Source organism: Mytilus edulis, chromosome 4 (assembly GCF_963676685.1).
Source record: "Mytilus edulis chromosome 4, xbMytEdul2.2, whole genome shotgun sequence".
In the NCBI taxonomy this organism is placed as follows: Eukaryota; Metazoa; Mollusca; class Bivalvia; order Mytilida; family Mytilidae; genus Mytilus; species Mytilus edulis.
The window spans coordinates 98909167-98925144 of record NC_092347.1 but is presented as its reverse complement, the minus strand read 5'-3'; the positions used below and the strand labels follow the sequence as shown (position 1 = coordinate 98925144).

General features: G+C 32.6%; 1 protein-coding gene across 1 annotated transcript; it reads right to left on the bottom strand.

Moving 5' to 3' along the window:
- Nucleotides 1-9347: 9347 nt before the first annotated feature.
- Nucleotides 9348-12641, bottom strand: LOC139521235 (uncharacterized). The gene is made up of 3 exons (XM_071314693.1): nt 12544-12641; nt 10269-10963; nt 9348-9435 (listed from the first exon to the last, which is right to left on the bottom strand). The coding sequence occupies exons 1-3, from the start codon at nt 12621-12623 to the stop codon at nt 9428-9430; spliced, it is 783 nt and encodes a 260-aa protein (XP_071170794.1). The 5' UTR covers nt 12624-12641; the 3' UTR covers nt 9348-9427.
- Nucleotides 12642-15978: the final 3337 nt, after the last annotated feature.

The window sequence follows — 15978 nt, the reverse complement described above, 5'->3', positions numbered from 1 at the left end:
GGAGGGAACGTCACTTATGTTGTTATAACTTGTGTCCAATCCCTTTTGCTACTTTTGCAAATAAAATAAGTTTAAACTAGAAAGATTTCTAAAGCAGAGAACACTGTGTCCTTAAAATCAGCATAACAATACGTATACTACAAATTCAGGCGTAGGTACTATTTATTTGTGGACCCGCGATATCGCAGGTGTATTCTTCTTCAATATAAATAAAGGCAAATAAAGGCAACAGTAGTATTCCACTGTTCAAAATTCATAAATCGATAGAGAAAAAAAACCAAATCCGGGTTACAAACTAAAACTGAGGGAAACGTATCAATTATAAGAGAACTACGACACAACAGAGACACAACGCCGAAACGTAACACACAAAAAACGAATTATAATGTAACAATGGCCATTTTTCTGACTTGGTAGAGGGCATTTTGTGAACAAATGGTGGGTTGCACCTGGTTTTGTGGCATGCTAAACCTTCCACTGTAATGGCAGTGTAATTATAACATTCAAATTACAACATTACATGACAAGGTTACAATAAATAAACAGATAAATTGGAGAAAATATAGGACAGAGAAACAAACGAATAATAGCCATCCAAAGGTAACAGGTTCAAAAATATTTGTATACACCACACGCGCGCTACGTCCACATAAAACTATGCTCAGATATAAAAAAAAAAGTTTGAAAGCCATAACAACTACCAAGTTGAAGATCGACAAGGACCAAACGTTCCAAAAAGTTGGGAGGCCAGGGTTATCCGCCTGGGACAAAACATCATCATAATCAAGAATAATACATAGTTTTGAAAACAGTAAATTTTATAAAATGACTATATAATAGATATACATGATTAAACTGAAGTGGTGACTAGCTATAGAATAAAAAATGAATAAATTACAAAATTACAGCCCTGTTAGCCAGAGTCAATGCAACGCCCAAAGTGACGTCCCATATAAATTTCTAAAATGTGTTCCGAAAATTAAGAGAATTTGGATGAATTCAAGATTAGATTTGAATGACTCATCTAACTTATATTAATAACAGTCAAAATTATAATACATATTAATATGTAATTGAAGTAGTAATTAGATAATTAATTGTATTATCTAGCTTTGTGGGAGTTGATCTAAGGTACTCAGGAATCGAAGGAGATCCTGCTCCACAACACCACCCGTAGTGTAACCCATGTTAGTAAGAATTAAAGTTCAAATATTTAACCCGAACACAAATAAAGAATCATTTTTCAATACGAGTTAAATATTGATTATTTTTACAGAAAGAATAATGCTTAATTATATATATATATGAAAGCTCTTTTTTTGAGAGCCCAGGTGGTCGTGTGGTCTAGCGGGACTGCTGCAGTGCAGGCGATTTGGTGTCACGATATCACAGTAGCATGGGTTCGAATCCCGGCGAGGGAAGAACCAAAAATTTGCGAAAGCAAATTTACAGATCTAACATTGTTGGGTTGATGTTTAGACGAGTTGTATATACATTATGTACACAGCCATGTATCACCATCATTGATGGCGATTCGATGGATACATCTGTTGTAGGGTTGTCACTGACTCAGCCGTACTTATGAATATAATTATTTTCTGTGACTGTATCTTACATTAATTTGTAGGATCCTTTACTATAGATAATTTTGCTGATCTGTAACAATAACATCTTCATGCCTTATATATCATGTACTGTAGTACGCCGCTAGATTAAAACTGACGTGGAAAGGTAACACATGCCCACCGAAAGCTCTTTTTTTGAGAGCCCAGGTGGTCGTGTGGTCTAGCGGGACGGCTGCAGTGCAGGCGATTTGGTGTCACGATATCACAGTAGCATGGGTTCGAATCCCGGCGAGGGAAGAACCAAAAATTTGCGAAAGCAAATTTACAGATCTAACATTGTTGGGTTGATGTTTAGACGAGTTGTATATACATTATGTACACAGCCATGTATCACCATCATTGATGGCGATCCGATGGATACATCTGTTGTAGGGTTGTCACTGACTCAGACGTACTTATGAATATAATTATTTTCTGTGACTGTATCTTACATTAATTTGTAGGATTTACTATAGATAATTTAGCTGATCTGTAACAATAACATCTTCATGCCTTATATATCATGTACTGTAGTACGCCGCTAGATTAAAACTGACGTGGAAAGGTAACACATGACCACCGAAAGCTCTTTTTTTGAGAGCCCAGGTGGTCGTGTGGTCTAGCGGGACGGCTGCAGTGCAGGCGATTTGGTGTCACGATATCACAGTAGCAAGGGTTCGAATCCCGGCGAGGGAAGAACCAAAAATTTGCGAAAGCAAATTTACAGATCTAACATTGTTGGGTTGATGTTTAGACGAGTTGTACAAGTAAAATTGACATCAATATCAGCAATATTAAGAGAAGAAAACTACAAAAACTAAATAAAGATTCTAATATACAGTCGTTGACCGTTAAAGACCTTAATAGTATATATCAACTCTTGAATCGCTCAGCAATTGTTTGATGTAATCAAGCACAAAACAAAATCTTCAACAGTTTACAAAGGGCCACAAATCATTCAATATTAAATTGAAAATACATTTAATGTAGTAGAACGAGTTTGTGCGTTATCAACTCCACAGTTTTAACAACGACCGAAGGATAACCAAGAAGGGCAAGCAAAATATTACAAAGAAACATTCGATCTCACGAGTCGAAAATAAACTTTCAACGCACTGGCTTAAACGAAAAAAGCTCACACGGTTCTTTGACGGCAGATAGTTTCGCTTATGGAATGCGAGAAAACAGAATGATGATAATTCCATTTAAGGGAGCTTTGTTTGCATGCTTATATGCATCATTGAATTGGATAGCAATATTTCATTAGTTTTTTTTTTCCCACAGAAAACACCATTTGTGCTTGAAATTTATTATTTGGTTCAAATTGACAAGGCCTTTGTCTATACCTAGTCAAAAATGTGACAGTTGTTATCCATTGGCTGTGATTTTGCCTTTTGATTATAGACTTTCCATTGTAATTTTTCCTCGGTGTTTGGTGTTTTTGTTATTTTACTTTTTGATTACCTGAAAACACAAAATGACACAAAAACCACAAATTAAGTATAACAATGTATATCAAGAACCTATTGTTCAGTAGTTGTCGTTTGTAAGTGGTTAATACGTGTTAATCATGTCTCCTTTTCTACATAAATAAGACCGTCGGGTTTCTTGTTTGAATTTTTTTTTCAATAGTAATTGTAAACTCTTTCCACGGGTAAATTTCAGAATAACTAACGATCAACGACTTTACAATAGTAGACTTTGCAATGATAAAAAAAATAAAAACAGAGCTTTATTACATTCAAATCAGAGTTATTAGCGAGTTAGTGTTTGAACACAGGAAGTTAAGAACTATTCTTTCTACAAAATATCAGCTGTTTAAAATTGGCAGTTTAGATAGATAACCAGAACGCCACCCATCTCCATTCAGGGAAATTACTGCATATGTGTATTCTCAAAATATTGGCTCATTCTTTGGTATACTCTATTATTTGTTTTTAAAGGTACCAGGATTATAATTAAGTACGCCACAAGCGCGTTTCGTCTACATTTGACTCATCAGTGACGCTCAGATCAAGATAGTTATAAAAGCTAAACAAGTAAAAATTTGAAGAGCATGAGGAATCAAAATTCCAAAACAGTTGTGGCAAATACAGATAAGGTAATCTATTTCTGGGATAAGTAAATCATAGTTTTGTCAACAGGAAACTTATAAAATTGACCATACAATTGATAAACATGTCAACACCGAACATGTCAACATTATTCTGGTCATTTCTAGTACTCTGAATTTGAACAAAAAGATTCATTTATTTTTTGTATATAAAATGAAGTGAATTGTATAATAATACAAAAATAATCCTTTAGGTACATTTTATCTAAATTATGCCTCGGCTGTTTTCCTTCCACTTATGACATTCACGGTCATAATGTATCAAGGTTTAATGATGTGGTTATGATGATCTAGTAAAAAAATCAAATCTTATCTCATCTCAGCAAAACACAACACGTGTCTGACATCTATTAATCTTCTTAGGGGTTAATTTGTCCAAATGCCTTTTAGCAAAAAAACTGGTTAATTCTAAATGACAATTAAACTACTACGACGGTTAAATACAACGATTTACCTGATACCAAAGTAAGACACACACAATGATAATTACATAAGATAATTTTACTAAAAGTCAACGAAAGTCTCCATAGAAAGCATATCAAAATTCATAATTTGATCAAAGATGTTGCGAATTTCATTCTCGGATATCAGTCAAGATGAGAAAGCTACCGACAATTTATTGTTTCCAATTTGTATAAAAATATTAACATTTCCACTTTTAAAACTCATTAAACCAAGCATATTTTTGTTATACATCAAAATATTGTGATGATGATGACTTAAGGAATTACATCAAGTCAAATAAATTATACACAGAGAAGCTTCATAAATAAGCATTACGTGTCAAAACGCTGATAAAGTATTGCTTAAAATTTCAGACCAGATAAATTCGAATGCTATTCTCTTTCTTTTAGTTTTAATAAAAAGTTTAAGATAGCCATACAAACAACGCCAAACAACGAAGAACAATACATGATCAGAAGTTTGGACATGGTACAGGCATACAATTTAGTGGGGTCATCAATTGATTATGGACTTTCCGATTGGATTTTCCTCTGAGTTCAGTTACATGCATACCCATTTTTCTCTTTGCCAATCCATACCGTCTGTTGTTAAACTAAATCACATGGAGTGTGAATGACCAGCGAACATATCGGGTTAAATGTGTGGAGCCGGACTCCTATCATACCTGTATCCAAGGTTAAACTCAATGATAAATATCTTCACTCTGATGTTTTCATTATGTCCACATAACTAATATTTTTAGTATGGTTTTGTATTTTTTGTTTTTTTTTTGTAAATAAATAATGTATCCATGAAACGGGAGTTATACTGAATAGACGACAACAAAACTAAAAATAAAGTTTGTCAATAATTCTGAATTTCAATTAAAAATCTTACTGTTATATGTACAAAATATTTTTGGTTTAAGTTCTAGTCAGAAATAAAACTTATAAGGCATAAATATATTGGTAAGAAATAAAATCCATAGTAAACATACGGTGGAGGGCTGATCGCTCTAAAAACCTGTTTAACCCAACCACATTCTTTATGTGACTGGCACCAGTCAGGTGTTCAGTTGTTATTGTTGGTTCATGTCTATCATATTTGTTTTTCGTATTGTTATACATAAGAACGTAACTTTTTGAAATGGAGATGATTCATATGTTTTACGAAGGGGCTGTTTGTAGCCGACATACGGTATGAATTTTTCTCATTTTTGAAGGCCCTACAGCGGCCTATAATTGCTTACGTCCACTACATTTGAACTTTGGTGGAGAGTTTCCTAATTGGCCATCATACCACATCTCCCTATTATTATAATGGTAGTTTCTGGAGAAATACTCACAATCAATTTGACCAAAAATCATTCGTGGCCACAGAAAAAACAAATGAGAACCGAAATTGACTATAATGGTAAGTTATAGTCATGTCTACACCAAATGTAACAATATATTATATGATTGCTAATTCTCCACCAAATGACGTAGAACATAAACACTAAGGACCTTTGCACGACCGTAAACAATGATAGAAACCCATACTGCATATAAATGTATATCATCAAAAATATCTCAAATGACAATTTAGTGAAAAAGGGGAAAACTAATGGCCTAATGTATGCACAAAGCAATAGAGTATACCGAAGCCAACAGTCACTGTGTGACTGCTCCCATATATGTGACAGGCACATACACATTGTACCGAGGTGAACATGTTTGCTCAAAACCCTACCATAACATGCACCAATGTTTTAAAAGAACAATATAAGAACATACAAAATTATAGATTTGGGAGTAGCTGCAGCTTCCGAAAACCAGTTTGAACAACTCATTAAATAATCAATACTGTAATATTGATCATTACACATCCAACACCAAATAGATTAAGTATATCTTTTTTAATGAATGACATTGACCACGTCCATTTGTATGTTTGTCCATCTGATGAGTTAAGCCTTTTTTAACTGATTTTTATAGTTCGTTCTTATGTTGTACTGTTATACCACTGTCCCAGGTTAGGGGGAGGGTAGGGATCCCACTAAAATGTTTAACCCCGCCACATTATTTATGTATGTGCCTGTCCCAAGTCAGGAATTCAGTGGTTGTCGTTTGTTTATGTGTTACATATTTGATTTTCGTTCATTTTTTTACATAAATAAGGCCGTTGGTTTTCTCGTTTGAATTGTTTTACATTGTGTTATCGGGGCCTTTTATAGCTGACTATGCGGTATGGGCTTTGACCTATAGTTGTTAATGTCTGTATCATTTTGGTCTTTTGTGGATAGTTGTCTCATTGTCAATCATACCACATCTTCTTTTTTTATATTAACGATACTGCAAGCAATAGTTTTTTGGTGAACAGTTACACTCAATCATGGATAACAAACAAGTCCTTGTGTAACGTATGAGCTTGGAAATATCAACATTGTTTGAAGTTGTTGATACAAAGAAATGAAAGTTTACAATGTAACAATTGAAATCATATCCTTTGTCGTGAAATATAGATTTAGACAGATCCTTATTGTCAATTTCGAGATAGAAATGTCTGGCCTAAAGCAAGCTTAGCTGTGAATATCTTGTATTAGGTTTCCCGGTTTGCTACCGTACCAAGAGTCGTACGAACTTGTAGCCGTCATTAAACTTTTGTTAAATACATTATATATGCCACATATATCAACGGATATTTTAATAAATCATTACTGAAAATTATCAACAGTATGTGGAGGATTTTTAGCTACAACCTATTAATTTCATATAGCTATGTTCCTCATTCATAACAAAAGATATTGTGTGCGCTTAGCTGTGAATATCTTGTATTAGGTTTCCCGCTTTGCTACCGTACCAATAGTCGTACGAACTTGGAGCCGTCATTAAACTTTTGTTAAATATATTATATATGCCACAAATATCAACGGATATTTTAATAAATCATTACCAAAAAGTTATCAACAGCATGTGGAGGATTTTTAGCTACAACCTATTGATTTCATATAGATATGTTCCTCATTCATAACAAACGATATTGTGTGCGCTAGATTACTTTCTCGTCCAACCGCTGCAAGTAGCTGTAATACAGCGGTTTATTATTACGATTTATTTTCCCTGAAATTGCACAGACAAAAAGGAGCTAAATATAAAGCACATCTATTTTTCATATAATCTTCGCTCGTAATATTGATATAACAGAATAGAATGAATAGAATAAATAGGCTGGCTTATGTTTTAAAACAAGATAAAATAACATACAAAATTGATCTCATTGAAAATGCATTTACTGATGACAATAAATTCAAATCTGAATCTCCAATGTATCTAATTTACATGAAACACATCACGCTGTTAAATATAAACCCCATTGAATGATTCGATATGAGCATCAACAAACCAAGTAAGGAGCCTGTAATTCAGTGGTTGTCGTTTGTTTATGTGTTACATATTTGTTTTTCGTTCATTTTTTTATATAAATAAGGCCGTTAGTTTTTTCGTTTGAATTGTTTTACATTGTTTGATCGGGGCCTTTTATAGCTGAATATGCGGTATGGGCTTTGTTCATTGTTAAAGGCCGTACGGTGACCTATAGTTGTTAATGTCTGTGTCATTTTGGTCTCTTGTGGACAGTTGTCTCATTGACAATCATACCACATCTTCTTTTTTATATATTATTTTCAGTTCTACGCATTCTTAATTACGCAAATCTATATTTATAATCTCAAGGCCGTGTCAACTCAGTTGAACTAGAGTCTGTTCGATTCACACACTGGTGCTCATAACAGAGAGGTGTAGAAACGTTGAAATAATTATCAAATATTTTTTTGTTGGCTTCAAGTAATAAGTCACCAACATTTGATTTATTCATTGACAGGAGATAATCTATAAAGCTGTTAGAGAAGTTCCATGATAATTTCAGCTTCTTTATATTATTGTTTAACATTCGACAAGAAAAAGGAATTATAAGTAGCATCACAGGAAAAATATTCCAGATGTTTTGTTTGAACATTCCGAAATATTTTGTTTTTTAACAATTATGGGCGGGTAACCTGTTAGTGTTCAATTGATAAGAAATATTCATAAAGCGTACTACACTCAAAGATGTCACTTTTCTAAGCCTTTTTTTTTTATTTGCAAGTTTATTAAACAGTTTCGTACAAACAAAGTTTTTTTGGGTAAATATGGTCAAAGAAGTACATAAAAATTATAGAAACATATTTCTTTTTACAAGGCCTTAACAAGTTGCCTCATAAACAATATTGCATTCAAATGAACAAGCTTTACTGGTGTAAAATAAAGAGCAATAAATTACCACTGTGTTTAGTTTTATTTCTTAAGTTACCACTAAGAATTAAAGATGCGGTAACCACCATACACAATTAAGACCTTCAATTTATTTTACAGTGATATGTTGCTACTAAGCCAACATGGAAACCACAAATTTAAAAACAACACTTTGATCGCTTCGAATTCAACAATTAGAAGAATGTAAGGTAATCAAACTGGTGTAAAATAAAGAGCTATAAATTACCACTGTGTGTAGTTTTATTTCTTAAGTTACCACTAAGAATTAAAGATGCGGTAACCGCCATACACAATTAAGACCTTCAATTTATTTTACAGTGATATGTTGCTACTAAGCCAACATGGAAACCACAAATTTAAAAACAACACTTTGATCGCTTCGAATTCAACAATTAGAAGAATGTAAGGTAATCAAACTGGTGTAAAATAAAGAGCAATAAATTACCACTGTGTTTAGTTTTATTTCTTAAGTTACCACTAAGAATTAAAGATGCGGTAACCACCATACACAATTAAGACCTTCAATTTATTTTACAGTGATATGTTGCTACTAAGCCAACATGGAAACCACAAATTTAAAAACAACACTTTGATCGCTTCGAATTCAACAATAAGAAGAATGTAAGGTAATCAATGTTAATATCCTTTGCATCATTTTTACTAGTAAAATGGAAGCTAGCTGTTGATAATACCTAATATTCTAAGCTTATTGTCATCAATGGCAAACTATCATAAGACAATCGGTAGGGTAATGGTAAAAATAACATAATCTGGAAAAAATTTAGACATGAAATTGATTTATTTTGCCACGGCAATTCAGATCACTTCGTTTTTCTTCAAACCATGTAGCATGTGTGGTGACTGAAGAATTATGATAGAAAAATTCAACACAAATTCAATGCATGGTTATATTTTTTATCAGAAATATAAAAAAGAATGTAAGTCTTTATCCGCCTTTGGGTAGGAATCAGAGTTTAATATCCTGAAAAAAACAAACAGATATATATTTACAGTGTAGAATTAGCTTTACGAAGTTATCATTTTTGCTCTCATTTTTGTATTTATGTCAACTTGTTGAGTCCGTGAATTCAATCTGATTCATTGTATCAAAAAAGGACAAAACTTTTATTTCGGAACTGTGTAAACATAAGATTTGAACGATGTTATCTTTTTGATGAACGAAATTTAAGCAATTCACGCCGTGTGTTTAGGAAGAAGCCTTCTGCCAATATTGCAAAATGTGCAGGTCAATATTTTTTTATTTTAGTTTTTTGTGTAGCCTAACAATTTATATAAATACTTCTAATATTTGTTTACTCCCTTTTAATATTTTAATATAATTCATAATCATATTGGTTTATCCAGACCATAATTAGTACAGATGTATGTAGGGATATAACTAACATTTGTTAAGAATATGGAATCTATTCAAACTTTATATATAGTAGATATAGTTAGAAAACAGATAATAATTGCAATAGCATATTTCATCGATGTTTTAATGGGAACTTTCTTTTATTTTATATGGTAACATTTTGTTATAGGTAGTCGCATACTGTGGAATTCTGACAAAATAATGTGCATATGTATTCCGCAGTAATGGGGAAATCAAACTATAGATTGATACATTTTACTCTGAATAAGACATGTCATCAATTTTACAATATAAAGCAATGTATGTAGAAGTTAAACAATGATATATCAATATGATAACTGTAACCAAACACATATATGAATAAACATTATTCGTTGAGCAATAGAAATCCAGTGAAATTATGATAGTTTAATAATAATTTGAAGTAGACATTATCTTACCTTTGCCCTTTCCATATGCATAACTATTCAAACCACCATATCCACCTAGTTTACCACCTAATCCACCTCCGATTCCTCCTAATCCACCTCCGATACTACTAAGTCCACCTCCGACACCACCAAATCCACCTCCGATACCACCAAATCCACCTCCGATACCACCTAATCCACCTCCGATACCACCTATTCCAACACCGTAACCACCATATCCTTTAACGGGTACTTTTACAACAATAGTTTTTTTGTATCCTTTACCGTATCCGCCATATCCGCCCCCGAGTCCACCTCCGAATCCGCCGCCTAGACCACCACCGATTCCGTATCCTCCGTATCCACCTCTGATTCCATATCCACCATATCCACCACCGATTCCATATCCACCGTATCCACCGCCGATTCCGTATCCACCGTATCCACCACCGATTCCACCGTATCCACCATATCCTCCTCCATATCCTCCTTTACCGTATCCACCAACTCCGATACCCCACAATCCCCCTCCTAATCCTCCACCTAATCCTCCTCCTAAACCTCCTCCTAATCCTCCTCCTAATCCACCTCCTAATCCACCTCCTAATCCACCTCCGTATCCTCCAATTGCTCCGTATCCACCTCCGTAACCGCCATATCCTCCTTTATAGGATGCGTTGACTGCGCTACAGATAACCAGGAGAATTCCGAATAAGACCTGCATTCTGCAATAGAGAAGAAATTTCTTAGTTTCAGAGTACTTAATAAGAGAATCTCGAATACAAAAGCCGGAAGTTAAGTTTGACTATGATTGGCAGGATTGGTAAAAATGATAAATGTTTTTTATTGTTTGTGTTTTCTCTATAGCTAGATAAATAAGGATCAAAACGATGGCAGAAATTACAGTAATTGGTCAAACAATAGAAACTGATATATTGAAATTTCGTTTCTTAATAATACTAAATTTATGCAGTAACACTTTTGCTGAATACTGTCTAGATTTAGAATGATTTTGATTTTGATATACATATGAAAACCTAATAATCATGTACCTGGTTATAACAATCAATTGAAATCATCCTGTGTCAGCCTTTCGTGACGATATTGATGTAAATAGTTATCAAAGGTACCAGGATTATAATTTAGTACGCCAGACGCGCGTTTTGTCTACATAGGACTCATCAGTGACGCTAAGTTCGAAAACAGTGGGCTTTGCTCAATGTTAAAGGCCATACGGTGACATATATTTGCTAATTTCTGTGTCAGTTTGGTTTCTTGTGGACGGTTGTCTCATTGGCTTTCATACCACATCTTCTTTATTTTATATATAAAGCCAAACAAACAAAAAGTTGAAGAGCATTGAGGACCCAAAATTCCAAAATATTATGCCAAATACGGCCTGGTAATCTATTCTTGGGATAAAAAAATCTCTAGTTTTTCGAAAAATTCATAGTTTTGTAAACAGTTAGTCACAGTAACAAAGACTATATAAAACCCCTTATATGTAAGACATCTAACTTAATCACTGTTGCAATGAATTTTAGAAAAACGTAATCTGTATCATATCATGTGACAACATTTGTCGGAGGTATAAAGTTAAGTTAAATGATACACAATGTATATGTTTTTCTACTATCTCGTACCGCATCAGAAATCAGCAAATATAATTTGTCAGATAGAATTTTTTTTTAGATTATAATGGTGATTCAGGTATATACTGATAATATAAAGTGAAAAAGCCATATGAAATTTTTTATTTAATTTCCCCCTATTTCATCTCATTTTCGATAATGAAAAACTATTTGTAGAACTCAAAAAAATCATTTAAATTATTTTTACATCAGATTAATTCTAGAGATAAAATGACATGTTTAACTATAAATAATTCTACCACTTCATGTTCCTTGTCAAAAGAAATGGAATTTAGCCCAGAAACATTCCAAGAAGTACTGCTTTTTGAAAGATTAAAATTGTATATTATCTTTGAAAATGAAAGGATAATTGGTTCGTAAACTACTTATAATTTATTTGCTTTTTGGTATCAATAAAAGATGTGCCACATTTACTTTCAATAAAAAATTATCTTTAACGACTGAAGAATGCATGTTTTCAATTTATCAATCTTTTGGCGACAAGGAAATATTTTTTTTAGATTTTCAATTGCAACGCTATCTTCGTGACAAATGTTTAAATGTTCTGAATGGCAAATGTATACTCCATCTTTAAAATCGACAAAAATATAAAATCTAGATGGAATGGTTAATACAATAGAACTTAAATTTACACTGACAATATAGAAACTTACCTGTTTTTGTACGGTGGCTCAGTATTTTGCTGAATGTACTTACTGTTGGTTCTAGAAGCCTTATATATTGCTAATTTCATAATACAATTTGATGTATCATTGTACATATTACCACGAATTAATCAACATTAATTATGCAATTTTTTTTATGCTTAAAATTATTTAAAACAAACACTTGTTTTCTAATGTAATAAGCAATCATTTTGCATTTTTGATGAATGTTTTTAAACCACAGATTGGCAAATGTTGCACTTTTTACAACAACAAAAAATTATCAATAAAAATCTTAACTTTCCAATAACTTTTATGACAAAAAATTAAATGACTTAGCATTTTATAAATGTGGTAATTAAATATTTGTTGCATCCTGGGTTTTTATCTGGTTTTGCCTTAACTTGAAAATTGAAAGTCAAATGTTTGTAAAACATAAAAAGTTTATTGAAGGAGACTTCAACCTTACAATTTTGGTGGCATTCTCCTACTTTATTATTTGATAAAATCATCCTGGTGTAGTATATTTAAGGTTTGTTTGAGAGTTGTTGTAATTTATTTATTGGTGTTCTTTGAATTATTTGTATGAACTCTTGGTTTAATAGCTTCCTTGTCTCATCTGTAATGATTTATTAACACGTTCAACCATACTACCAAATAAAATGCTTGTAAAATTATTATTATAAATACACAAACATATGGATAAATATTTAAAAGGTTAATATTTTTAACGTCTTGAATCCATTTGATCAGCAGTAGGGTAGTGTAGAAGTCCTGATCAACAAATGTAACCCGATAGAGAGAATACGAAAATCACTGATGAGTCTTATCGATATTCTTAAGTCGGACGACATTTAAATGTAAAAGAGTTATGACCCATATCGATGACTTTCGAAGATTCGTCCTGAACATTTTAACTTAATGTTATACTGAATAAATTAATTGTTTTGAAGGAACAGTACACCTACATGTAGTTTACGTATATAGAATTCAAAGCGTAAAACTGATCAGTCGTTTTCGTAACTTGAAACAATTTTACTGCAGTTTACTCCAATCTCACTTCTGGACTTCTGGTTGTTAATGAAATAAGGAAATATTGATAGAGTAAAGTATACATCACTGAGATTGATGTGTTACACATTGCCCTGTCTTTTAGTTTTTTGTTCAGTCTTTTTCTCTTATTTTGTTGTTTCATTTTAGGGATCAGGTAAATGTTTGTCCTTAACCCACTAATAAGACTTCCGTATTTAATGATCCATTTAACCGCTTAAGGAACAACGTAATAAAGAAGCCTCTCACAAGATGTATACATGTCGGACATGTGTTGAATTTTGTAGAGATGAGATAAGATTTAAGTTACTTGATCAATTACCTAACGACTTAATCTTGATAAATGATGATCATGAATACACCAATGGCCTTCGGCTGGTTTCTGCTAATTGGTCGGGTTGTTTTTTCTTTGACATAGTCCTTATTCCCATTCTTAATTTTATTGAGTTGAAATCATTTTTGGGCGTTCATATGAATTGAAAAAAGTGACCGAAGATCCGAATATATTTTTTTTATTATGACATAGTTCAGTCGATATGTCAATTATAATTCTAGTACATAGTATTCGTATATTTCAAAGTAAAGGTGAATAGTGGACAGCATCCTCTTAGCTACAACATTTTAATCGGTGTATATATGATGAGTTTATTACAACCACTTGGTCAATGCCATTGTTGTTGAAGGTTCCTTACCCGATCGTATTATCATCCAGACCAGAATTAAAATTGATAGGGTCATGATTATAAGTCTACTGTTTATAAAACAAAGATGTTATGCGAAATACGCAGGAGTTTTGCATCAAGAATCATATACTGTATGAGTTTAGCTAGCTGTATTTGAAAAATCCTTTGTAATTGGAGTTTCATAATGCTCCTCGACTTTTTACTGTTATAGAAGGTTTTAATTTTTTTATTTGAGCGGTACTAACGAGTTCGGTTCCTCGTAGACGAAACGCGCGTCTGGCTTACATACATATAATTTATAAGTTTACAGGGGTTTAAGCATTTTGTTATTCTACTGCTGAAATACCATTGAATAAAAACATTCTAGCAAAAATCTATAAAATATAATTTTTTTTGGAGAGATATAAAATTACACTTTTAAAATTCTTGTTTATCCGTTTTACAGTGACGCTTACCGGGTTATATATTAATTCTATTGAGTGCATTATTAAACTACTGTTGAGGGAGATACCTCCAATAATAACTTAAAGAACTTTTCAGAAATATATTCCGTTGTTTTCCCTGTTAAAGCAGCAAATAGAAATTATTGTTCATTCCTTTCATATACACCCATATTGCAACTTAAATAAAAAAAACATAAAAAACGTATACATGTAGCTTAACGTAAAATTCACAAAATTTGAATTTCTATTGTCGTTTACAAATATTGTCTGCATTTCAATGTATTTGTTTTTTCATCTATGCTATCATCAATTTATAGCGCCATACCTCTACACAATTTACCGGGTTTCCTACGTTCGGCTTTTGACTTTTTTGTTCCGTAAGTTAATTCATAGACGTTCTAGCAGTATACCCGGTTTTTTTTCTTTATTTTTGCATTTAAATTGTTCTTCCATAAACAAATGTTTACCCTTTTTTCATTGACCTTTATCCGGTTATGAATCAATGCCAATCAATGCATTATTGAACTAATTTTGAGGAAGATAACTCCAATAATAACTTATATAACATTTATGAAATATATTTCAATAAATTTCTCTGGTAAGGCAGTATTGAGCATACCTTTCATATAAACGAATATTGGACTAAATCAAACAAAATCAAACACTTTTAGCTTTACGTAAATTGTATCACAAAATTGGAATTGGAATAATTCTTACATGGATTACTACCTAATATTATTAGTGGCAGGGGTCGGACGTCAAAGATATGTTTGATCCTGCCATACATTTCACATGCTTATTTCGAGTCATAAAACCCTTCGGAAGTTGTTTTACTTACTCGTACTCATTGTTTAGGTAGCACTCCACAGTTAGAAAATAAAATTAAAAATGAGCCACAAAATGTTTTATCATCTCCTATTCCTGGATTTCTAATACATTAACCTAACTGTTTGTGTTGTACATGTGCATATGTATGTAATCAGTATATTCCATAGATTTGATTTTCAAAAGTTAAAAGAGTGAAAATTAATTCCTTTTATGTGTATCCATGGCAACATTCTGCATTTATTTACCATAAAATATTGCAAAAAGGGGGGTTGACATGTCACATATCCCCCCAAAATTTTGATCAAACTAGAATTTCAATGCCTTTGAGGGATACCTTTTTAGAAACTGTTTTCATAAATCTTCCTAATGATCAAATAAAAAATGGGTGTCTTTCGCCTCATTTTTTCGTAAAATCCAATCACAAAGTTCGTGCGATAAAA

What these genes read in the sequence shown, in the direction of transcription:
- LOC139521235 (XM_071314693.1), bottom strand. Translation starts at nt 12,623, where the DNA reads ATGAAATTAGCAATATATAAGGCTTCTAGAACCAACAGTAAGTACATT. An exon ending in GAGCCACCGTACAAAAACAG is followed by an intron (nt 10,964 to 12,543) that starts GTAAGTTTCTAT and finishes TCTCTATTGCAG; the next exon opens with AATGCAGGTCTTATTCGGAA.